At 43.6% G+C, this 24,298-nt stretch overlaps 1 protein-coding gene across 5 annotated transcripts in view; it reads left to right on the top strand.

The window, feature by feature from the left end:
- The window catches only part of ryr3 (ryanodine receptor 3), a 90,796-nt gene that overhangs the window by 20,446 nt on the left and 46,052 nt on the right, over positions 1-24,298 (top strand). For 3 of the 5 annotated variants that reach the window (XM_035144418.2, XM_035144419.2, XM_035144417.2), the window contains exons 3-29: positions 229-333; positions 2,500-2,520; positions 6,270-6,344; positions 6,465-6,543; positions 6,933-7,045; positions 8,987-9,086; positions 9,372-9,465; positions 10,010-10,084; positions 10,880-11,036; positions 12,615-12,779; positions 13,816-13,937; positions 14,025-14,205; positions 14,760-14,895; positions 17,363-17,458; positions 17,549-17,667; positions 17,889-18,022; positions 18,180-18,421; positions 18,759-18,951; positions 19,447-19,663; positions 19,999-20,103; positions 21,590-21,693; positions 22,219-22,302; positions 22,445-22,604; positions 22,712-22,856; positions 23,223-23,428; positions 23,549-23,723; positions 24,052-24,260. In XM_035144418.2, the coding sequence (XP_035000309.2) occupies positions 229-333; positions 2,500-2,520; positions 6,270-6,344; positions 6,465-6,543; positions 6,933-7,045; positions 8,987-9,086; positions 9,372-9,465; positions 10,010-10,084; positions 10,880-11,036; positions 12,615-12,779; positions 13,816-13,937; positions 14,025-14,205; positions 14,760-14,895; positions 17,363-17,458; positions 17,549-17,667; positions 17,889-18,022; positions 18,180-18,421; positions 18,759-18,951; positions 19,447-19,663; positions 19,999-20,103; positions 21,590-21,693; positions 22,219-22,302; positions 22,445-22,604; positions 22,712-22,856; positions 23,223-23,428; positions 23,549-23,723; positions 24,052-24,260 (3,612 nt within the window). The remainder of the gene's footprint in view (positions 1-228; positions 334-2,499; positions 2,521-6,269; positions 6,345-6,464; positions 6,544-6,932; positions 7,046-8,986; positions 9,087-9,371; positions 9,466-10,009; positions 10,085-10,879; positions 11,037-12,614; positions 12,780-13,815; positions 13,938-14,024; positions 14,206-14,759; positions 14,896-17,362; positions 17,459-17,548; positions 17,668-17,888; positions 18,023-18,179; positions 18,422-18,758; positions 18,952-19,446; positions 19,664-19,998; positions 20,104-21,589; positions 21,694-22,218; positions 22,303-22,444; positions 22,605-22,711; positions 22,857-23,222; positions 23,429-23,548; positions 23,724-24,051; positions 24,261-24,298) is intronic. The other 2 variants (XM_047338156.1, XM_035144420.2) reach the window with 1 other exon arrangement.

The following is a 24,298-nucleotide window of genomic DNA, read 5'->3' as shown; positions in this document are numbered from 1 at the left end:
TGACTCTTTGGTATTTTTCCTCTGAGAAAACAGACAAACTGTTTATCAGGTAGCAGAAGAGGGAAGAAAGACTTTCAATTAGGGAACTGTCACGTTGTTTTTGTGTCCAGGAGAGGAGCTTGTTTTTGTTTAAAGCAGCTTGTTATTGCCTCTTCTAACTTCTCTCTCTCCGTTCCCTCCCTGCTCCCTTCCTTCCTTCCTCCCCTTTCCTCCCCCTCTCTCTTGCAGTATGTTCCTCCAGACCTGTGTATTTGTAACTTTGTGCTGGAGCAGTCCCTGTCAGTGCGGGCCCTGCAGGAGATGCTGGCTAAGACTGGGCAGAACAGCGAAGGGGTGAGTACCTGCCTCCCTCCCACTGATACCCCCCCCTCCCCTCTGTCTTGTTCACACAAACACATTCAAACACTTGCACACACACACACACACAGTGCAGCCCAAACATCTGAGATCCAGCGCACAAGTTCCACTCTATTTCTATGATTTTTATATGTTTGATCTAAGATGAGTTAACTTGAAAGTCACAGGACTGGAAGTACAAATGATACTGAATCTATCTAAAGTGGCTTCTCAGTTCAAGAACTGAAAACTGACCTGACTGGAAATATTCAGGGCTTTTTTTTGGAGCCAGAAAAAAATCAAAGACAAGTTAAAATCTGCTGCTCACAGTAACTGGCCTGTACCTGCTGGCTCTGATCCAGCAGCTTCCCCAGCTCGGAGAAGAGAACATTCAAAGAACACATGAAAGACCACGAAACTGCAAAAATAGATGCATTTTCAAGTCAAAAAGTTTACATTTAAACACAAAAATAGCTGATATTTTATTCGTTAGGCCTTTTTTTTGGCACTTAAAGTTGCAAACCAAAGCTTTTACCTACAGATTTTGAAGTTGCCCAGTTTGAGGTCGTATCAGACAAGACAAATTCAAACTGTGTTATCTAGAAACTTACTAAAAAATACATTTCATTACCGTAACCTTTTATTTAAATAATTTTACAGATGACCTTTTCACAGATTAATTAATTTATACCCATCATCAGTACATAACTATTACTCAATAAGTTCATATTCTTTCATTAGTTCCTTTTTATACATTTTCTTAAATTGAATAACATTTGAATTAAATGATATCCAGAGAATTCCACAGTTTGGTTCCATTAACATAAATACACATCTGGTTTAATGTAGTGTAAACATATGAACTTTTAAAATCATTCTTCTTTGATGGGTGATAATGTTGTTGCATTAATTGCAGTAGCATTCAGGGCAAAGCCCAGGACACCAAGAGCTGTTATTGAATTCCAAGTAGAAGCTGTTTCTTTTTCATTCTCTGTAACAAGTTCCTTGAGATCCGAGGCCTCTGGTAATGAAAGGCCGTTGGTGATTAAAAGAAAAGGCGGAGAAATTATCTTCAAGTAGCTCTTTTCATCTGTAGCCTCCTCGTTCTCCGTCCTGCAATCTCTTGATTTATACTTAACAGTTTGAGCCCCTTCCTTCTCCAGCTCCTCTCCAGCTTCACACGGCTTATTTGTTAGAGCAGGTGAGTAATCTCTGATCTGGTAGATTCTCTGTAGAGCCACGCTGACGGGGAACGATGCGCTCCGGTAGACGACACATACGACTGCTCTGTAAACCATGATCGGATCCTCAGAATCCCTCGTGGTCCCGTTCTCTCACAGAGTAAATTCATGTGTCATTTGATCTCATCACCAAACACCATATAGAAGAGAGAGGTCAAACGTTAAACCCTTTCCTCCTCATCTGTTCTGGGATAAACAAAGAGAAAACAGTGCTCGATTCTTAAAATATATCCTGGGATTAAATTTGAAAAGTACAAACTACCACATAGAAGAAATCGCTTCTTAGTAGTGTTGTTTTTTTTCTCATCGCTGTTCCTCTTGGATACACATGGTCTGTGTTTCACTTTGAGAGTTATTAGTGAATTCTTCACAGAGACCACTGGTATTCTTGGAGCAGGGTTGACAAAGCTGTAGTCGCTTGAATCACTGTGCAGTCCAGATGTAGCTACAGGAGAAACTCCAGCTCACTGCGTTGCAATGATGAACTGAGTCAAAAAAAGGAACAACCACGAATGCTGGATAACCCCAAAAGCGTGAGCTGTGCCGAGTTGCTCCGACTACCGCTTGTACTTCAACGCACAACATCACCCTCTGGCACAGACGGTTCTTTAAGTGTCTTATTTTGTAAACCGCTTGGGTCCCCTCCACCGGGGGAATCAGGCCCTGCATTGTTATTAGCCCTGGTAGCAGATTTGTCTTGTGCTCAATGGTGCAACATTGTTGGCTGGCCCTCGTTTGGCAGGACAACATGATGTTGGCCCGAATACAAACTCGCTTGGTAGCAAGGTTCATAAATTACCCGCCTCTTCCCTTCTGCAGGATAAAGGGCCCGTTTGTCTCTCTTGTTGCCGTCAGACGTGTGTAATTGACTGACATACATCCCAATAACACGTTCTCTTTGTTTGTATTTGTGTGTTGCTAGAGTGCCGACCATGACAAATGGGTAGGTCCATCAGTTCACTCATCCATCATGTTGTCAGTGTGCATGACGGACGTACTACTGACCGCCCCCCCCGACGGAGGGTTTTAACAATCGGCACTTTTCACTTGAAGCGACGCCTATTTCTTGATTGTCATAAAAGCTACATTCAGAGCTCGTGCGGCCTTTAGTGTAGATGACAGGCACTGCATTGGAGAGAGATGTTACTCTAATGGCAATACGATTTAAATTTTCCACCTCACCTCATATTGTGCCAATTGAGGTTAACAGACATTTATTTCTGTCAGACTCCCTCAGATTAGTAAATTACGTTTTCCCCCTCACAATAGCTCAACATCTCCTCTTCCCCCCCGCTTCTCTGGAGACACTCTCTCTCTCTACTCACTTTAACTTATGACAAACTTGAAATAGACATCCACTGGTGCTGTCCCCTTGTGCACAGTAAGTCAAATGTTTTGCCTGTCCTCTTTGAAGACTACTGTGTGTGCAAGTGTCCGAGCACTTTCAAGTGATGGTGTCTGCTTTCTTATTCACTATTCTTTTTTTTTTTTGCTTTCAATGCGATAAAATACAAGCTTTAGAAAACAGCTTAAAATGTTTGTGCTGTAAAAAAAAAAAAAAAGCATAGAATCACACATACAGGTGACAAATTAAAGGAGAAAAATGTGAATAAATGAAGAGAAACTTGACGGATGCAGTTGCCTCCACACAGGTAAATAAATAAATGTATTAATGGGATTCTTGAATAGAACAGAGTCACTGTTGATGCTTTCAGACCCTATGTTCAGACCTGGTGTTAACGTCCGTCCTGAGAGATCCGATCACAAATCGTTACGTCCTGAATGTTTCTCCAGTGATCTAACTTCTCTGCTCAATATGCAAAATACACATGTACGTCATTTCTGTTCACGAAGACCAAATGGTGTAGTTGAACTAGACAGTTCGACCATACAGATGTGTCCGTCATCATTGTGGTTGTGTGAGGAGGAAAAGCTGGAGAGGGAGTTGAGCCAGCAGGAGCTGAGCGGATCCCTCAGGACAGACGATCATCCCAGGTCTGAACGGGGACAAAGGCCTATTGAGCCATCAGCTGGTTGTGATAGAGACGGTGCCTTAACGTGACTTCTGCACATTCTCTGTTAGAAGAAGAAGATCCACTCGTTTCTCCTTTAATTTGTCACCCGTCTGCAAATATTCTCATAAAATATCACTTACCAAAGGTAGTAATGAGCTCTCACTATGTATCTCATCTACTGAATCTAAATGGAAGGGATCTGGAAACCCCCACACGTTGGCAGAAAACTCACTTTGTGGTTTGGATGTGTTGCTCTGTTTTCTCTGGGTTTGGTCTCTAACATCAGTGAATCTTCAGGTCAGTGACACGAGGAAATGTCCTGAAATCAGTTTTTTGGGATTTCAGAGTGTCCACACGTGCACTACAGCGTCGAGCGGAGCTGTTGGACGATGATATCTTTGCCTAATATGACTCAACGCATTTAAGCATCTGCAATTATCACACATCACGAGTAAAGACAATGTGCCCTGTACTATTATCCAGATGATTTGAAAAAGACAGGGCATCGAGCTTGTGTACGTGAGAGTCAATACATCAGATGGTACTTAGCGAATGAGTCTGGTACGAGATCTTTTCCTAACGGCCTTGTGGAACTAAGATAAGCTGTTGAGATGAAGTGAACGTTTAGGTGAGTTACTTGGTCGTGGTTTGATGTAACAGCTCGAGCTGGCAACGACACGGCCGACACTGCGGATTCCTGTACAGCCGAGCAGGCACAAAAAGGAAAAGGATTGGTTTAGATAAGTGATTAAAACGTGAGCCACCAAAATCATTCATGTGTTTGGAGCTGTCGGACTTTTACTGGCATATATCAATGATGCTTAAGTTATTAACGGAATAATAAATCATCAGGTGGAGGCCACAGGGGAGGAGAAGGAAATGAATTCGGACAGGTTGTGATAAATGGAACTACCTTTTGTTTACCCTCTTAAAAACCATTAATTACCACAATATGTGTCATAAATCTGAGTTATAACTTAAATATGTTTAATCTGAACAAACAGAACCACTTAAAGATCCCAATAAATAAGACATTATACATCTGTATGTACAGTAATATAATAATTGAAGCACACACATAGAAGTAACTCAAGTTACTTTCCTTAGTAACTAATTTCTAAATGTAACTAATGGTCATGGCCACTTTCGAGACTGCAGTTTGTTTATGTTGGGATTAGTTAAAACAAAAACTGTATTAGTTCGCTAAGTGAACATAAACTAGCAAGTTATTGTAGCTTCCACCCATTAATGAATAATCCTAATTATGAGGAAAAAATATCCTGCCCCCTGGTGGTCTACTTTTAAAAATACTTCCAATAAACAACTCAAGGATACGAGGAGCTGTATTTGATATCCTCATTTTAATGCAACATAGTATATTGTATTGACTTTACTCTGTTTAACGTTCTCTAATGTCAGACATCACAACGTGAGCTGGAATGCTGACACAGGGTTTAAAGCCAAATGTCTCCCATGGCACATGATTCATTTTGGTGTCTGCCTGTGACTAATCAGGACATGTTGACTAACGAGCCTGTTGGATTTAAAACAAATTATCCAGAAACACAACTGACACTTTCCTTCCTTAACACATTTGCACAAAGACCCATTAGCACCAGGGTTGTCCGTCTCTCTTTTTTAACACAACCCCTGAGCGGTGTCGGACTCAGTCTGTACAACGGCAGGAGCAACAAACCAAAGGTCACAGCTCCTGACAGTGATGTGTCAGCAGGAGCGCAGGCCTGAAATACAGGCTGGCTCTCTCTCTGAACCCCCCCCCTCACTCCCAGCTGTTGCAGGATACTCTTCCCATTTTTCTTTTGATTGAACGCTCAGCTCCCTCTTATGCACACGCCATCTGGGAGAGAGAATTAGCTCAGGGTCAAATTAAAGGGACAAGTGGGAATTCCGCTCCGGTTAGTTTGAATGTGACCCGACAAGCAAACATACAAATTAACACCGACAACTGTGCTACAAATAGGATGTCGTCCATTTATTGCTTTGTGGATAAACACTGCACACTGGTTAGCGCTTTGTTGCAGCTGTTTCTGTCAGAAGGTTAAATTCAGTTTGAAATCTGGTAAACTGGAAACTCCAAATTAACTTTATTGCCCATTGAGACAATAATAAACATCCAGCATTTTGAGAATGTGAACAAATGTGTCAGGTCTGTGACCATTACGCTGCATTTAAAATGTTATCGTTTTACCATGAATCCAAATTGAAATGAATAAAAAACAAGCGGGGGAATCCCGGGGTTACGGTTTCCTTTCTTTTTTCCTTCTGCTGCTGCTAGAGGTTGATTAAACGGGTAAGTAGACTTTTCTTTACTCTTCCCCCGACCTGAAGACAAAGAACCCCTCTTCATTCTTTGTTGCTCAACAACAACAACAACAACAACCTTCTCACATTTCCTCAGGCATTTTGCAACACATTTATTCTTGTTTGTCACAAGAATGGGCAAGATGTCTGACGAGTGTGGCCCTGTACGTGTTTGTTGTGTTTGTTTGACTGTGTATGTTGTGTCTCCCGACCCTCTTTCTTTTTTTTGTGTGTGTCTGTTGGATTCTTGCACTTGGAATGGTGAACCCCGAAATTAAACGTACTACAATCCACTCAGTTCCCGAGGTGAAGGATGGACATGGTAATTATCTATTCTCTGTTTATTTCCCGGCAGGCAGGTCAGGGGGGCGGACACCGGACGCTGCTCTACGGCCACGCCATCCTCCTTCGCCACTCCTTCAGTGGTATGGTGAGTATCAACCCGGCGGTGACGCATCACGACACAAGGAACACGTGGTTATTTTTCACATTACAGCTTGTTGAAGTCTTTCCCTTCCACTGAACACTCGTTGTCCTTGTCCCTCGCCAGTACTTGACCTGTTTGAAGACGTCCAGGTCTCTGACAGACAAGCTGTCGTTCGATGTCGGACTACACGAGGATTCACTAGGTACAGTTTGAGGAGCAGGCACCTTTAACAGGCCTCCCTCGGCTTTTGGCTGTTTGTAATTGAATTCAGTCTCCTTGAATGGACTTTTACACTCAACCTAACCTTGAGATGAAATCAGTACCCATGGGAGAAATACTGTGACAGCGTGTTTGCTTTGTGTGTACAGCAATGTTACATTTGACATTTGAACTACAGGGTATTTATCCATCCCTACTCCACCAGTCTTTCTCAGATGATGGATGTTTTTGTGCTTTTTGCTGCTCACACTTTAACGAGATGAGGCAGGATTAATCTAAAATGACACGTATATTATTGTGTCTGATTAAATGCTGTTTTTCCTCTTTTATCAGCAGTTAACACCTGATGTTTCCGTGTGTGTGTGTCAACAGGAGAAGCCTGCTGGTGGACCATCCACCCTGCGTCCAAGCAGAGATCCGAGGGAGAGAAAGTCCGCATCGGAGACGACCTGATTCTTGTCAGCGTGTCAACGGAGAGATACCTGGTAGGTCACGTCAAAGAGCTTCTGAAGGCACTGACCTTTTAAAACTGTTATGTAACTTTACCATGAATATCTCCTTCTCTATAATAGATACAAGCAAAGGTTATCAGATGAAAAAGCATATGTGGACTTGGTGATTACATAAATTAATATATAATGTGACGAAGCCTTATCTAGAATTGAGAATAAGGCTGCAAATAGGGATGATTTCCAGCATAAAATGACAAATAACCTGCAAAGTGACATTTGCTTTGCTTGATAATAAATCATTAACACATTAGATTCATCTTTAGCTTCTTATTCCAAAGTGTGATTTACTAGCCCTGTGCTTTTAACAATGCAGATGATCATAGACACCATTTATCAAAGTACTCCCACGGTAACGCTTCTTCTAAAAGTTGGATGCAGTTTTTAAAGATGCTGGATTAATTACAGCTCAGATAATTAAATCAGCAGGTCTGTCTTCAGTCGCTTTCTTCCAGATGAACGTTTTTCTCATTATATGTGTTTCAGTCTTACTACATCACATTCGGCCTCTTGTTTTTGTCTCATCTCTCATTTCCCCTTGTTCCTGGTTCCCTTTGTTTTTCTCTCTGCCAACTGTTTTCATGTCGGGATGAAAATTGCCTGCCTCTACACTTGGAAAAAGGATTTCACAATGAAAGAATAGATATTTCACCTCACATAGCTGGAATTATCTGCGTTGGTTCACCGCCCTGCCTCAGAAAGGCACTTTAGAAAGTTTCTCAGCTGTCGGATGGCTCTGATAGCCGTCTCCCTCCAGCCGACTTCAGACTGACGAGGCAATTCAAGGGGGAAAGTTTCAAACTCTACACTATCTCTAATGGAAATCTGATTACCTGTAAAGCCCTCTTCTGCAGAGTCTTTTTTTTTTTAAATGATTTTAAGGGAAGGCATCCATCTGACTGATTAGAATGAATGCTGACTCCTTTATGCAGAGCTTTGCAGCCGGCCTCAATTAACTTGCTCGGTAAAGGAAGAGTGGAGAGGGATTTCAAGAGGGAGATGGAGAGACAGAGAAATGGCCACAAAAGGAGGAGCAGGCGTAGGAGGAGTGAGGAGCGCCGGCTTCAAGTGGCTGCTCCGGCCCCCTCAGGGAGGGACATGTCCAATTAAAGCTAAACTGGCAAAGGGCCAGATTTTATTCTCCTCCCGACGGGAAATTTTCACCTGATTTACCCCCGACAGAGACTCTGCGTTTGAAGAACAGGAGACATCAGACATTCAGAAGAAAAAAATCTGTGCTCCATTACTATGAACCATCAAGAGTTTGTGAGGTGGTCTTTTACGGGACATAGGCCTTTATGGCTTTGTGACTTTGTGTCCAGTGAGGCTGAACTGTTTCAGCAGTTTCCCCCTGTCATTCAAGTCTGGTCCCTAAACGTGAGGACACTTAAAAAGAAACGTCTAAGGCTGAGCTAGGGCACAAAAAGTTTGATTTCACATTCATTCTTATCATCCGTCAACAAGCAGGGTTGCACTGGAATACGAGGTAAACCATGTACAGTGCATTTTAGAAACACAGCGACAGATTAGTAAAACAACACAGGTTGTAGTTTTACCACGCTAACAGATTTTAAGCAATTAACCCATCAGCTCTTATGAGGATATACACGGATCATTTTGAGCCAGTAGTCGATTCTGAATTTTGTCCGTAGGGAAACGGGAGCCGCTCCAAGTCGTTCCTGGAAAGGACTTACTGTAATTAACTGGACTTTGCTGCAAAGGGAGAAACTGATGCATGCGTGGTTTTTAGTCCACAGTGACACAACACTGCGGCTCCAGAGGAGTTTTAATCTCTTTTTTAATTCCCAACTCTGGGACAACACTGTCTCCTCCGTGCAGAATTCTCAATGTTTCCTCTTTGCGAAAACAAAACTATTTTACTGACAGTCTCCTAAATAACCTGCTTCTCTTTTCCAGCACCTCTCGATCTCCTATGGCAACATCCAGGTGGATGCCTCCTTCATGCAAACTCTGTGGAACGTCCAACCCACCTGCTCTTCAAGCAACATGGCTGTAGGCAAGTTCATGGCAACGGCGGTGAAAGCAGCATCTGCAACAACAGCAACTGTCTTTTAACCGCTTTTCTCAGACATTTATATACATTTTATAATAAAAATATGACTAATACATACATGATCTATTCAAGCAATAAGGAAAAGCTAAAAATCAGTCTTTAAATTTACGTTCATGTCATTCTCTTCATTACATGGTTTGTCTCTGAAAACAACCACACAGAAAGCGAGTGTCTGTATTCAGAGCAAAAAGAACATCTCATAACCCTGTTTTGTTTTTGTCCCATCAGGGTTTTTGAGAGGTGGACACGTGATGCATCTTTGTCACGGACACGATGAGAGCTTGACCATCCCCGGAGCAGACCAGAGCGAGGAGGAGCAGAGGTTAGTGAATAATTACTGAAGCTCAGGCGTTCAACTAAATTTAGCGAAGTTGTTTTGCGACGACAGAGTCACAAGTAGTTTGGAGGATGATAAATGAGAAACACTTTCTCTACTGCAACTGTCAAAAGTGCAGTTTAAGTGCACAGTGGCAACAGTATGAAGCCCAGAGCTCCTGTGTATGAATCTGTTATACTGTTCTATAATAAAATCGAATGGTTTCATGTGTCCGCCTCTGGTTCAAAGGTTATTCAGACAGGTTTTTAAGATCCTGATAATGTGTTTTTAAGTGTAATTTTCTGGGTGTATTTTGGACAAGAATTGAACTTATCCAGAAGACAAGTCACTGAGATACAGTCTTTCCGTCAGCTATAAAACAAAATCTTGTCCAAATGCTTGAGTTTGTGAGACTGAATCACCGTTATCGATATTCCCTGCGCCGCGAGTGCAGTCGCAGCAGGAACTCCTCAAATTATTTTATCCCCACTGTGATTTGAAAGATTCAGGAATAACAGGAAACCCCCCCGACCTGTCACTTTGCTTCCAGGATAGTCAACTACGAGGCGGGTAAAGGAGCGTCCAGGGCCCGCTCGCTGTGGAGACTGGAGCCTCTCAGGATCAGGTGAGAGCAACACTCAAATGTACAGAACACACAACCCTGGATTGTCTTCTTCGAGTGGGATCTGTAAATGAGAAGCAAAGAATTGGTTCTTTAAGTACATTTGTCACATTTACTGCAGTGTAGGTTTTATACAAACCTCTCCTCCATCTGCTCTGAGGTGTCGCCGCCAATTAGTCAGCAGAGTCCTGCAGAAAGTGAGGGTCTGTTTACTGTCCCATTCAATCTACCTCTCCCTCTGTGTCTATCAACCATCCCTCTTCTTCCTCTCTTTTCTATTAACTGGCCTCCCACGCAGTCCCCCCCCACCAGCTCTCACTGGGACTGCCTGTCACCGTCTGTCTGAACACCTCAGAACGGTGCAGGTGTATCTATTAAGGCTCATGTTCTCCTATTCTCCCGAGGGAGGAATTTTGAGCAGTGTTTTCTGCACTGAGTCACACGTGCACAGAAACTTAAACTGCACCGACGGAGCAGTCGTGTCAACTAGTTACTAGATTTGCAAGAGAACTATTTGGCCATTAATGAAACTACACAGTCCTCAGGAAAGGGCTGGATACTGTTAAGTATAATAATAAATAAAGCAAGAATAAAATTTGACAAAACATTTGATGCTAGGTTTCGAGCGTTTTCGATGCTCCCAAAGAATATTTCTTTGGAGTCTGAGGACAGATTTTGCATATTGACGTTATCTACCTGAAAGATTACAAACGATTTATTATTCTATTCAGTCATGTGAGGTTTGCAGTGTTACACAACCAGTGTTGTAAGTCTGTGACAACACTTCTCTGTGTTCAGCTGGAGCGGTAGCCACATTCGATGGGGCCAGTCCTTCAGACTACGTCACCTCTCCACCGGCCATTACCTGGCCCTGACCGAGGACCGTGGACTGGTCCTGCAGGACAGGGAGAAGTCCGATACCAAGGCCACTTCTTTCTGCTTCAGGGTTTCCAAGGTCAGTGCCCCCATTCCTGAACCAACATAGTTCAGTTATTGCGTCTTTACTACTTTGATGTGTCCATTGAGAAAGGCAGTTCTTCCATCTAAAAAGTGGTCTGGGTGTTAATGTTAATACATGTTCTTAGTCGGCCTACCTCATTAAAATAGGATTCAAAAAGTCTCACCCTGGATTCTCCCATCAAAGACTCCTGAGATGAGTCTGTAAGCTTTCAATCAGCCCCTGGCTCGCCACAATAAAATGACCTTCTCCCCGCTGCTGAGTAGACAGCACTGGAAACGCCGGAGCAAACTTTCATATTGTCAACTCTTACTGTATTATAAGGTTCCCTGTAATGGGGTGTTTTCAGAATACACACCTCGTATTCCCTCATTTGCTTTTGCTAATTTCTTTCCCTCTATTACCGTATTATCTTGAGCTGCCTTTCACTCTCACTCGGGAGCTTCAGTTTGTCTATTTTAATAATGTGTATTCCAGAAATAAGGTGTCACTGCCAGAAACAACTCTGACTGAAGGAAATCCAAACTGAAAATAGGTGTTTTACTGATGCTGAGATACATTGTGTGTATCGGTAAATTGTGCAGTTTCAATATTGGCGACACAAGATCATGGATCACAATTTGATTTTGTGCTGTCGCATTTGATCTAATGACTCTGACCCCTTAACGGATTCTGATACCTGGACTCTGCGTATCGGTCTTTACCTGTTACCAGTATCGAGGAAATTCTGATGATGTTAATGATATCGGAACATCTTAAATCCTCATAATATGCTAATGCCTTAATGTTTACTTTTTTGAACACTGTAGGGATCTTGCTTAAATGTATGAAAACATTTATAGTTCATTTACTGTCTGTTGCATAAATGAACCAACACAATTATCATCCTGTCCGGGAATGGCTCGAGCCACATAAACAGCACAACTGCATGAGTCACCTTCACAGAGCAGCATTGTGTCCCTGCACATCTCCTGCTATCTGCATTAGGTACAGTATAAAGTCCTCCTGAGTGCCGTCCACTTCTGGGGCTTTAATTTTCCCAACACATCCCACGCCTGACAACAAAGTGTAATTGCCCTCAGTAATCTTTACTCCTGGAGGACCAGCGGCTCTTTAATGTTATTATCCCCCCCCCCCCGGGGCATATATAATGCAGGGGAATATAGCAATCAAGGATGTGAGAAGATTTCTGGGTGCCGGCCTCACCTCCTGACGATTGGGAGTAATTTATTTCCGAAAAATGAATTCCCTGTTTCAGATAAAAACCTCACTCCTTCCACCCAGTCAGTTTCTGTAGCCACAAAGGTCAATGCTGTGCCATGTTGAACATTGGCGTTAATATGTTCCCCGCTACTTCCTGTCAACTGCAATCAGCTGCATCGCTCCATCACCGCGGAGCCAGAAGTGCAGCCGAGGTAATGAGGCAAGCGGCAGCCTCCCTGCAGACCAATGAATGCACTCTCCTCTACCTGCCTCTCTGATTAAAATCTAATCACAATATATCTTCATTTGTCTTTCTTTTTTGTTTTGTGTATTTGCTAATGTCGGTGTGTGCATCTCAATGTGACGCTGCAGGAAAAGGGGGACACGGGCCCGAAGAGGGACATCGACGGGATGGGTATGCCGGAGATCAAGTACGGAGACTCCGTGTGCTTCGTCATGCACGTGGCGACAGGACTGTGGCTGTCCTACCTGGCACCTGATGCCAAGTCGTCTCGCCTAGGACCCCTGAAAAGACGGGTAGATACTATTTTAAAAAGTCTGACATGAACATAACTTCTTTCATTGTAAACAAAGAGCATTTTTTCCCCCTGTTTCAATGACAAATGAACACCATCGACACAAAAGTAAAACACAGCACTCGTCGTCCATCAAGCAGCCTTCATCAGAAGTTAAGGACATCATACTGAAAGGAGTAGTCCCTAGATCCACATACAATGGGCAATAAAACATTTAATGTATTTTGTCCAGTAAACCTGCCTCTTTCTGTAGTTTATGCTTTGGACCTGAAGGAAAATTGTGCATCTTGAGATCTTTGACTTTTGGTTAGAGTCTGCTTCACTGAAGGCTCCATGCTGTAGTTGTTTTACATCATTTATCATAAATGAAAACACTATTGTCTTTCATTGTTGCATATTGAAACTAATCTCTATGCATATCACACTTATTGTGTTTACTGCAAGTACCTGCTTGTTTGTGACACCTCAAAATGTGCGTGCACAGTAATAAATCACAGCCAGTCTCACCAGTGGGTGATGTGACCTTTTACACACCGGCCCCACCCACGCAAATATATATAAATATCTTTCCTCCAGTATCCATCTGTCTGCTCTGGACAGCCTCCTCTCCCACGACGCCTACCTTTCCTGCACACATGAGGTAGTTATTAATTTAAACGTGATAATGGGCCACGCCGAGGGCGACAGTTAGTTTTGGGCGAGACGTCGGGGGATTAGGGCGGCAAATGAACGCTGCTCATTGCTGGGCACGCCTCCAAGGACATCGGACGGCCACCTCACGCCGGTGCCAGACCGCTCCTGCAGCTTTGGAGATGTGCCAACGCACCTGACATGTTGGAGGTGATACTTAGTCTCCACTTAAATCCTCCAGCCGCCCTCTCCCTCTTTTTTGATTATGCTGCCTGATTACAGTGGGTCAGGTTTCATTGAGCTGTCGCCGGCCTCTCACTCCTCACACTTACCCATTATAAACTTCTGTGTCAATAATATGTGTGGTTCCTTTTGTTATAGTAAGTTGTGTATGTTCCCTGGTATAGGCCTGCCTACATTCTGAGGGCCACATGGACGACGGGCTGATCCTGCAGCGCTGTCAGCATGAGGAGTCTTGCGCCGCTCGCATCATCCGCAACTCCACGTTCCTCTTCGCCAACTTCATCAAGTAATGACAGGGGGGGTGACAAAGCACTCGGTTAATGTTCGCTTGGTCTCAAGTTTTTACAGCTTCTTCCCTCGTCCTTCCCTCCAGGGCGCTGGACAGCACGGCGAACGGCGAGTCCATGGCGGTGGCCGGGTACGTCGAAGAGGTGCTGCAGACGCTGAACGACCTGATCGAGTACTTCAAACAGCCCGACCCGGAGCTGGAGCACGAGGAGAAACAGTGTCTCCTGCGTTCGCTCATCAAGCGTCAGGACCTCTTCAAAGAGGAGGTGGGAGTGGAGGAAGTGGAGGCGTCGAGCACGTGTTGATTTGGAAGCTGCTATACTAGGGATTATTTTAAATCCACGACAAACTAATAGATACTGACTTCAGTTTAATGCTATAGTTTCCAAATAAATGGACAAAAAATATGCTTTTCAGGCATTTTATATGAGATTTTAACAGAATAACGAGGGCAGGAAACAAAAGGTTCTTGATCTGAACTCTTTTAGCCCCCAGTCTGGTGAAGAGTTTTAATTTACAATGAGACTGTTCCCTGGCTAAATGAAGAAAATGTAGAATTCTTGTCTGGCTTGTTTGTTATTGCACTTTTACGGCTCCATTTATCCTTTGGATAATGATCCCATTTCTAGAGAGACTAAAAGTAATTAAATAGACTTGGAGCCTGTTGTAGAACATTTAATCTGATTAATATCTTTGTTTCCTCCATTGCCTTCAATTTCTTTAATGAGTTACTAAGATTTCTTTAACCCGACTGAGTGATTCTACATCTTGTTATACAAATTAATATTCCTATTTATAATAACATTGCTTTTTTCTCCAGGGGATGCTGTCCCTCCTGTCCAAATGCATCGACAGAATGAACCTGTACAACAGCGCTGCACACTTCGGGGAGATGGCGGGCGAGGAGGCGGGCGCTGCCTGGAAGGACATTCTCAACCTTCTCTACGAGCTCCTGGGTAAGCGGGCCTGAGCTATGGATCACATCAAATATCCACATCTTTTGTCAGCACTCTCAGCCGCTGACCCTGGGCAGATATGCAATATTAATCTTCTTTTTAGTGTCTTCGCTGAATCCTCCTCCTCCTCCTCCTCTCCGTTACACTTCACACTCTGCACTTCTTATCTCACCCTGTTTTTCCTTTCCCTCCTTATTTTGTTTCCCATCCATAAAGTTCCTCCACTCCTCTCGTCCTCTGTTTACCACATCTGGAGTTCACAGCTGCTGACAGTCTTTACGGGACATTTATGTTATGACTGCTCTGGTGACAGCCATGGTTGACATTATGTTTTTATATAACACAAATTGGGTAAAAGTCTCTGGCCATTTTCTAGTACTTCAACTTAGGAACAGAAGAGGAGATTGTGACCATATTACCTGCAACTTGACTGATTGGTGGATTCCGTATACTGCATAAAAAGATGGACGACATGGCAGCTCCCCAAAAGTGAAGCCAGTGGGTCTCAATCGCCCCCTGGCTGCCAGCTGCAGTACAGGTCATCAATCCCTCCTCTCTCATTTCAGCGGATGGGACGAGGATCAAATTACTCATCAAATACATTTTTCTCAAAGATAGATTATTTCATTAGTTATTTGATTCTAATAAAACCGGTTGAAATGTCATGATTGACAGCTCAGACTGTCTCGGGGTTGATTGAGGGCGTTATTCGGCGACACCTTGAAACCGTGGCTCGATCCCTCGATCACTACTGAGCAGAATCCATATTTTTGCCTTATATCTGGATAGTGGGAGGAAGAGGGGACGTGACATCCATCTTTATCCACAGTCTGTGGTGGAGGTGAACAACCAGGAGGTTGTAATTCAAGTTATTATGTGTGACAAGGGAGTGGAGAGGGAAGCAAAAGACAGAGAGCCTCTTGTTTCCTTCTTGTACAATCTGCCCTGCCCTCCGTCTTGTTTACATCCTTCCCTGAAAGCAATGCGGACACATTACAAAGCAGGCAGCTGACTATTTGAAGTAATGTTTGCGTCATTACCAAAATGCCAGCCATCACAGGTGCTGGCATTACCCCGTCCTCTCAGGGCCCGCGTTGAGTCATGAATACTAAAGTACTGTGACCCTGAAAAAGTTTTTTCTTTCACACAACTTTTTCTCGGGTAGTTTGTTTCGCTGTCATTGGAGCTCTCCCATCAACAGCTTTTCTCTCGGCTCACCTTGACTGCCCTTATGTTCATCATTACCTCCCCAGCATGTTCTCTCCCCACATGCACACACATTACGCTCAAAAGCCACAAATACACCGTTTGGAGCACACTCTCACCCGCACTACAGAGGGGTCACCCCCAAGGATGCAGAGTTTTGTGTGATGAATTGCGCAGCGCTCGTGTTTGTCCTGTCCTCCTCTTGTGTCCTCTCACCTTTTTAATTGACAAAGTTAGATACAAAGATATTTTGATAAGTCAGTTAAGCATCCAGGTGATTTTCATTTTACTAACTCCTTTTAAAACCACAGGAAATAAACCTGATTACATCGAGTATCTAAATATTTAGATTTTGTTTTCCATGTTTCTACTTTGTGAACTTTTAGGGATCAGATAATTTAGGAGCATTGAGTAACTGTATTGTTTTGGGATTCATTCAATCTTGACCTTGAAAAATTAGGCGTCACAAGCTCCTGTAGTAAGGTGAGAAGTTAAACCACAGGAGGTCAGATAAATACATTTTAGGAGGTCTTAAGTTACTGGTAGTTATTTAAATATAAGTATAAGAAATTGCAGATATTATATCAGCATATTTTTAGATTTCTAGCAATTTATTCTGTGTAAATGTGAATGTGTTTCTGTTTAAAAAGATCCATCTTCTGTATCGCTGCAGACGATAATGTAAATTTGCAGTCTGTCGTCTCCACAGCATCAGCTTCTCCTCACTGACTTTTCATTTTACATTCACATCGTTCACAATGAATGAACACACCCTTGCCCTTGTCTTGTGGCGTCGCTCTGCCCGCGAGTCCGTATTCAGCTCTCCTGAAGGAGCGGAATTAAAAGAGATTAGACGCCCATCAGTATTCCTTTGGCACAAAGCGCTGTTAAATTGTTTCGTGAGCATTATCACTCCAGCGTCTCTGAATTCTAATGGTGACAAATGAGACATTTAAGTTATAGGGATACTTCTTAATGGCAGAGAAAGGGAACACGGGGAACACAGAGCTCCTGACTTCACTGTGGCTTCGGAGCTTTTCATTAAAGAAAGTGTCGGGTGGTTCCTGAGATTTAATGAATTTTAATATCCACCCGTGGGCCGATGTCAGACCCTGACTCTCTGTGCACAGGAAGAATGGTGGACTATTGTTCAATTAAAGTCAAACTGTTTGCAACATCTGTTCATCTGCTCCCTGGATCTAAATCTACACATTTAACTACATCATTCATGTCTTTGCTGAGCCTTTTATCCTTTTTGCAGCCTCGCTGATTCGTGGGAACAGAATCAACTGCACCCAGTTTTCCCGCAACTTGGACTGGTTGGTCAGCAAACTGGAGAGACTGGAATCTTCATCAGGTAACAAAGAAAACAGGTTTTATCTCAAAGATTTTGACTATTTACTTTACGTTTGTTGTGATATTAAATATATTTTGTGTGGTCTGTCAGGGATCCTGGAAGTCCTCCACTGCATCTTGGTAGAAAGCCCAGAGGCTCTGAACATCATCCAGAGAGGGCACATTAAATCCATCATCTCTTTGCTCTACAAGCACGGACGCAACCACAAGGTGTGAAGATACATGAGCAAACAAACAAACAGAAAAACGAATTGATTGAGGCCTTGTATAGAATGACAGTTGTTGATGATGAGTGACAGGTGGAATCTACAGCCTTGTTGACACAGGTCTCCGCACCGCAGCTTATCCATGTCGGGGTTTATAACTATAATAACAAACAATAAAAATGTCCGACACACCTTTTATCGGGTCCTTCTCTCTCTCTCTTCCAGATTCTCGATGTGTTGTGCTCACTCTGTGTTTGTAATGGGGTGGCAGTCAGAGCCAATCAGAATCTGATCTGTGACAACCTCCTTCCCAAAAGGGATCTGCTTCTTCAGACTCGACTGGTCAACGATGTTCAGAGGTAAGGAAACAGAGAATTGTTGATGCAGCCTCTTGATGATTGCATTCATTGAAACATGTATGACAGCTTTTGACGTTTTGAATGAACAAATGGGATGAAATATGGGCGTTAAATAAGAAATGTTGCCTTATGCTTCATCCTCTGGTTTCACCTCCAGCATGAGACCAAACATCTTCCTGGGCATGGCTGAAGGTTCAGCCCAGTACAAGAAGTGGTACTTCGAGCTGGTGATCGACCAGGTGGACCACTTTGTCACCGGTGAGCCGACCCACCTGAGGGTGGGCTGGGCCAACACCAAGGGCTACGCTCCGTATCCCGGTGGAGGAGAGGGATGGGGGGGCAACGGTGCCGGGGATGATCTGTACTCCTACAGCTTTGATGGACTCCACCTGTGGTCAGGTAGGCATCGCAGCTTATTGATATAATAGAGAGGTTGTGATTGGAAGTCCTTCAGTGACTAATGTTTAGTTTTTCGTTGTTTGCTATTTTTTATCATTTTGTTTTCTGCTTTCACCCTAAAAGCACAGCACCTGTTTTATGTCTTACTTTTCTATATCTCTGAAAAGACCCATCACCTCCCCTCATCTGTTTCCTTCCTTTGAAAGCTCTCCTCACCCGTCTCTGCTCCCCTCTTTTCCCCTCACCCATCATCCCGGCCTACATTCCCGATAACTTTGCCGTAGCTGTAACATCCATCCGTCCTCCCCTTCTGTGTTTCTGCCCGGTCGTTGTCTAGGCCGAATCCCGAGGGCCGTGGCCTCCATCAACATGCACCTGTTGAACTCCGACGACGTGGTCAGCTGCTGTCTGGATCTGGGCGCTCCCAGCATGTCCTTCAGGATCAACGGGCAGCCCGTCCAGGGCATGTTCGAGGACTTCAACACGGACGGATTCTTCTTCCCTGTCGTCAGCTTCTCTGCAGGTGTCAAGTAAGGCTCTGCATTTATAATTGAGAGATGAAGCAGCAATTTCAGATTCATTAAAACATTTTTGCTGTGGATGCTTTTATACTAGAGATGCAATTACAGTTTGTCAGCTTTGTAGGTTCAGATATCAAGAAGTGATTCATCGTTAAATTAAGAGGTCACTGAATTGACCTCCAGTCAGTGATTATCATGAGGCAAAAACAGCTTCCTCCATCTTATTATAATTTAAAAAAGATTAATATTATCTGTGAGAAAGGACAAAATGAGTTTGTGACACAAAGCTCGATGTCAGCATAAGAAGTTAGATAATCCCTGCCTTTGGGTGACTTTACCGCAGCACTGGTGTTATATAATGACACAGGTGTAGAGTGCTGTTTGTTCAAATGATGTTTGAGTAGAGTCCTGGTTTTAAAAGCTCTTTAAATAGCCACGGTGAAGTTAAAAGTCTGAATATAATTATGCAACATGACACATTAAATATATTACTTCTCATCTCAGGGTCCGTTATCTCTTGGGCGGACGCCACGGAGATTTCAAGTTCCTGCCGCCGGCCGGTTACTCTCCGTGCTACGAGGCGCTGTTGCCCAAAGAGAAGATGCACGTGGAGCCTGTGAAGGAGTACAAGAGAGACCACGAGGGGGTCCGCGATCTGCTGGGAACCACCCAGTTCCTCTCCCAGGCCTCCTTCATCCCCACTCCTGTCGACACCACCCAGGTGATGATACAATCACTCATATTATCATTATCAAGGGAATTGGCCTTGAACTTTCTAGTGTAGATACTAAATTAATAGTTTCAACATTTGCTTGTTACAGGCAGCGTTAATGTTGCTCTGCAGTTCAGTTTGTGTTAAACATCTTTTTTTATCATACTCTGTGCTGCAGGGACCATTAAGCACAAACGCAGAATAGGTGCAGACTTAAAGTAACAAAGTAATTGTACAACCCCCGGGAATATTAACAACTGCATAGTCAGGAGAAGAACACTTCTCATTTGTCGGCCCACTGGCATTTTGTTAATATCCGACTGTTTCCCCCTCTCACTCTGCAGGTTGTTCTTCCCCCTCACCTGGACAATGTCCGGGACAGGCTGGCAGAGAACATCCACGAACTGTGGGGGATGAACAAGATTGAACTGGGCTGGACCTACGGCAAGGTAAACCTGCACTTCAGCATCATGTTTAATACGGGAACTCACCGGGTGTGTTCGGAGGAAAGGTGAGTGAGGTCACCTCCAGCCTAGTCCAGTAAAATGCATGTCAATAGCCCAATGACTCATATACATGTATATCTATCAGTTTGATGACAGAAGTCAGGACCTATGACCCCACGCTGCTTCACGACTTCATCTAACTCTGTCTTTTGTTATTCTGTTGATTGAAAGACCCCAAATCCATTCGTTAGATGTAGTAAACTGCAGTTTAGCAGATTTTTCATTACACAAAGTCCTCTTTTACATATTTTTTAAATTTAAATAAAGAAGAAAAACCCTATTAATGGTTAATTAAACTGAGAAACAAAATCTCCAATGTGGCTCATTAGGGTGTGAACAGTTACGACTGTCAACTCTGGTTAGCACAATGTAATTGATTCTATAATTATTATGATTCTATGTCGGATGAAAAAAGAGAGAGAGAGAGAATCCTATGGACTGATGACTCTGCTCATTCTCCACACAGTGAGGGACACAGCACTGATTCCACCACTTCTTCACATACTGTCCGACACTATAAAGACGAGAAGCTGCTTATGTTTTAATTGGATGCTCAGACATGTAGTTTAGGGTCGGGATGTTAAAATGCAGTTTAAATCCCAAACATCTAAAGATGATTTAACTCCTCCTGCCTCCACTCCCCCTCGTCCCCCTGTCAGTCACTCCTCCTGTTCACTGCAGAGCAGACTATTAGAAGTCCGATCCACACACACACACACACACACACACACCTCCTCTTTTATATTGTTGTGGTTATCACTGAATCATTTTTCCACTGAGGCCATCGCCGCAGCGGCCGTTTAACAGGCTTAATGAGTCCTGCAAGAGAATGACATCCACATTAATTAACAACAAGAGAAAGTTCCCTGACCCGGGTCAGATAGTTTATTACGAGCAATGTTTAGGTCCCGACTGATGCTTAGTGTTTAATTCTGCTCTGTCCAAGCCTCTTTGGGCTCAAAGTGACTTTGTGCTGAATCCAAAGCGAAGTCTCTTTGGACAAGAAGTAGTCAGGATGGTAATAAAGTCAGATACGGCTTCATTGTGTTTATCTGAGTGCTTGGCCTTACAATATATTGTATTGCACCATACCTTGTGTGCACCTCAGTTGTATTTCACCTCTTTCAACAGCAGATAGTGTTTTATCAGGCAGAGCCACTGGCAGCTTCTTGTTGAGAGTCTGGGTGCAGCAGTATATTTCTCTCGGAGACGGCTGAGCCACGGTGGCTCTCCTCTCCGAGCTGATTCCGGGCTCGTTCCATTAAAAAGAATCAACACCGTACATCTTTATTTTCTGCAGGTCGAACCACACTTAATCATATTTGTCATTCACGGGGGGGTGCGTTTGCATTCGGATCTATAACCGTTATGGTTTGGCTGAGCTTATAAGAGAATAAATGGTCACGACACCCGTCTGGTTCCTCCTCAGGTTCGGGATGACAACAAGAGGCAGCACCCTTGCCTTGTGGATTTCGCCAAGCTGCCTGAAACTGAAAGGAACTACAACCTGCAGATGTCCAGTGAAACACTTAAGTAAGTAAGGACAGGCAGTTTGCTAAATAAACCAATTACCTATTCATGGGGTTTGCAGCCCCCCCCTCCCTGCTGACTGCTGCACAACAGCAGATTAAGGCTTCAATTAAAGCAGAGCTTGCAGTGACTTGCATCTTCTCGGCAACGTCCGGTATTCATTTTTTTTAAATCTGTGGTCCAGAGCTTATTAGAGCCAACTACTGAGTCATCTCACTGTAAAACATATTGTCTTGGCTCAATAAAGCGACTTCCTGTTACGCTGAGTCTCAATCTGTTACGGCGTTTGTTAATTACTTACTGCTCGGGCCCCCAAAAAAGCCCCGGATCCACCGAGCCAAGACTGGTTCGGTGTGTTAGTGCATCGATTGACTGAGATTTATCAGTGTCTAATGAGCTCTGTTCAAAAAATGTAGGAGTCTCTCAATGGATTTTGCAGGTGTAAGGCTGAAACTAAGTGTGATGAGGCTCGAGGATCCTCTCAGTTACGTCTTTGTTTCTGTTTCATTTGTCTCTTTTGTTCCTCAGGACCCTGTTGGCACTGGGATGCCACGTTGCCCAGGTCAATGTGAACGCTGAGGATGATCTGAAGAAAATCAAACTACCCAAAGAGTAAGACATCTTGCTTTAAGAACATATATTATATATTAACTCTAATAAGTGTTTCTCAAGCTGGTTTCAGATATGCACTAAACTCTGGGCATTTCCCTGCCTTCATCTTCATCCTCTGACGTTGTCCTGTTGTATCATGTAGCTACGTGATGTCTAATGGATATAAGCCTGCGCCACTGGAACTCTCTGATGTGAAGCTGACGGCAGGTCACGAGGTGCTAGTCGATAAACTGGCAGAGAACGCACACAACGTGTGGGCCAAGGACAGAATCAAACAAGGATGGACCTACGGCATCCAGCAGGTAAAAGCTACAGTTTTTCTCATGATCTTTTAATTGCACATAAATAATTATCTGTTTTCTATTAACCTGTTGTCTTTCTTGTATTGTTCAATTTTCTTTGGGGTCAGGATTTGAAGAGCAGGCGTAATCCTCGCCTGGTGCCGTACGCTTTACTGGACGAGCGCACTAAGAAATCGAACAGAGACAGTCTGAGAGAGGCCATCAGGACCGTGGTTGGATATGGATATGACATCGACCCCCCAGACCAGGAGGGTGAGAGCCTGCTGCTGACACTGCTGCCTCAGAAACCCCTAGTTTACCTTCATCTTTGGCTGATATAAATAATATATAAAACAGTGTTGTTACCTTTGGCTTTGTCTATTCATTATTCATTGTTATCTGCAAGGATGGCTTCCAGTTAGCATTATGGGAAAGTTGTTTTGCCGGAGTAGAGTTAACCTTTACATGAACTGCAGATTCAGTGTAGACCCCAAACTGAATACGCATAATATATTCATCCTTGTAACTTTCTACCAAAAACAAAACTTATAACTTTCCTCACCTTTGCATATTTAAAACACACATTTGCATATATGTGTTTTAAGGCCTAACTTGTCCCCTTCGTCCCCCTGCCTGTAGTCGTCCATTTGGTGGACTATCAGAGCATCGAGACCATTCGCTTCTTCCGCGTGGAGCAGACGTACGCAGTGAAGACGGGGAAGTGGTACTTTGAGTTTGAAGCCCTGGGTGGAGGCGACATGAGGGTGGGCTGGGCCAGACCGGGCTGCAGACCCGATGTGGAACTGGGAGCGGACAACCAGGCCTTTGTTTTCGACGGATACAGGGTAAACTTGACTGTTACGTGGTGTTTTAGAAAGCTTGGATCAAGATAAAATGATTTTATATTATTATCATTCAGTATATCTTGCAAACACACTGGGATTTGTTTCTTTTTATTCCTTAAGGGTCGACGCATGCACGCAGGCAGCCGCTACTTCGGACACCCGTGGAAAAAGGGCGACGTGGTTGGTTGCATGATCAACATGGAGGACAAATCAATGATTTTCACCCTGAACGGAGAACTCCTGATCACCAACAAGGGCTCCGAGCTCTGCTTCACCGACTTTGAGACAGAGGACGGTGAGGGCACTGAACCTTTGTGTTAATCTTTTAATTTATTCTGTGCGTGTTTCCTCCACATTGTCTCCAGAGGTGTGGCTGAGTTTGTTTGGCGTCGAGCATGAGGTCAAAAAAGAAATCTGTACAAAATGCCAACGATTTAATGAAGTCCCTTGTGGCATTGGCCCATTACTCTGTAAGTGAACCAGCGTTTAGAGACGAGCTGAGACAGTTGAGATTCTGCTCTAAAAATCATATTGTTGAGCAGCATCTGAGTTACTTTCCATGGTTTATAACTATGTTCAGAAAGGAACCTGTAAATCCAAGAATGTCCCTGACCTCCTTCCAGGTTTCATCCCTGTGTGCAGTATGGGGATGTCTCAGATCGGCCGCATGAACCTGGGCAAGGACGCCAGCACCTTGAAGTACTACACCATGTGCGGTCTCCAGGAGGGCTTCGAGCCCTTCGCTGTCAATATGAACAGAGACATCACCATGTGGTTCAGCAAGCGCCTGCCCACCTTTGTCAACACGCCTCAGGACCACATGCACATCGAGGTATTATATTATTTTAGAAGATTTTATGAAGGCTGAAT

The sequence above is a fragment of the Hippoglossus stenolepis genome, chromosome 20, assembly GCF_022539355.2.
Source record: "Hippoglossus stenolepis isolate QCI-W04-F060 chromosome 20, HSTE1.2, whole genome shotgun sequence".
In the NCBI taxonomy this organism is placed as follows: Eukaryota; Metazoa; Chordata; class Actinopteri; order Pleuronectiformes; family Pleuronectidae; genus Hippoglossus; species Hippoglossus stenolepis.
The sequence above is the reverse complement of the archived record's forward strand: the minus strand, read 5'-3'. Positions and strand labels throughout refer to the sequence as shown.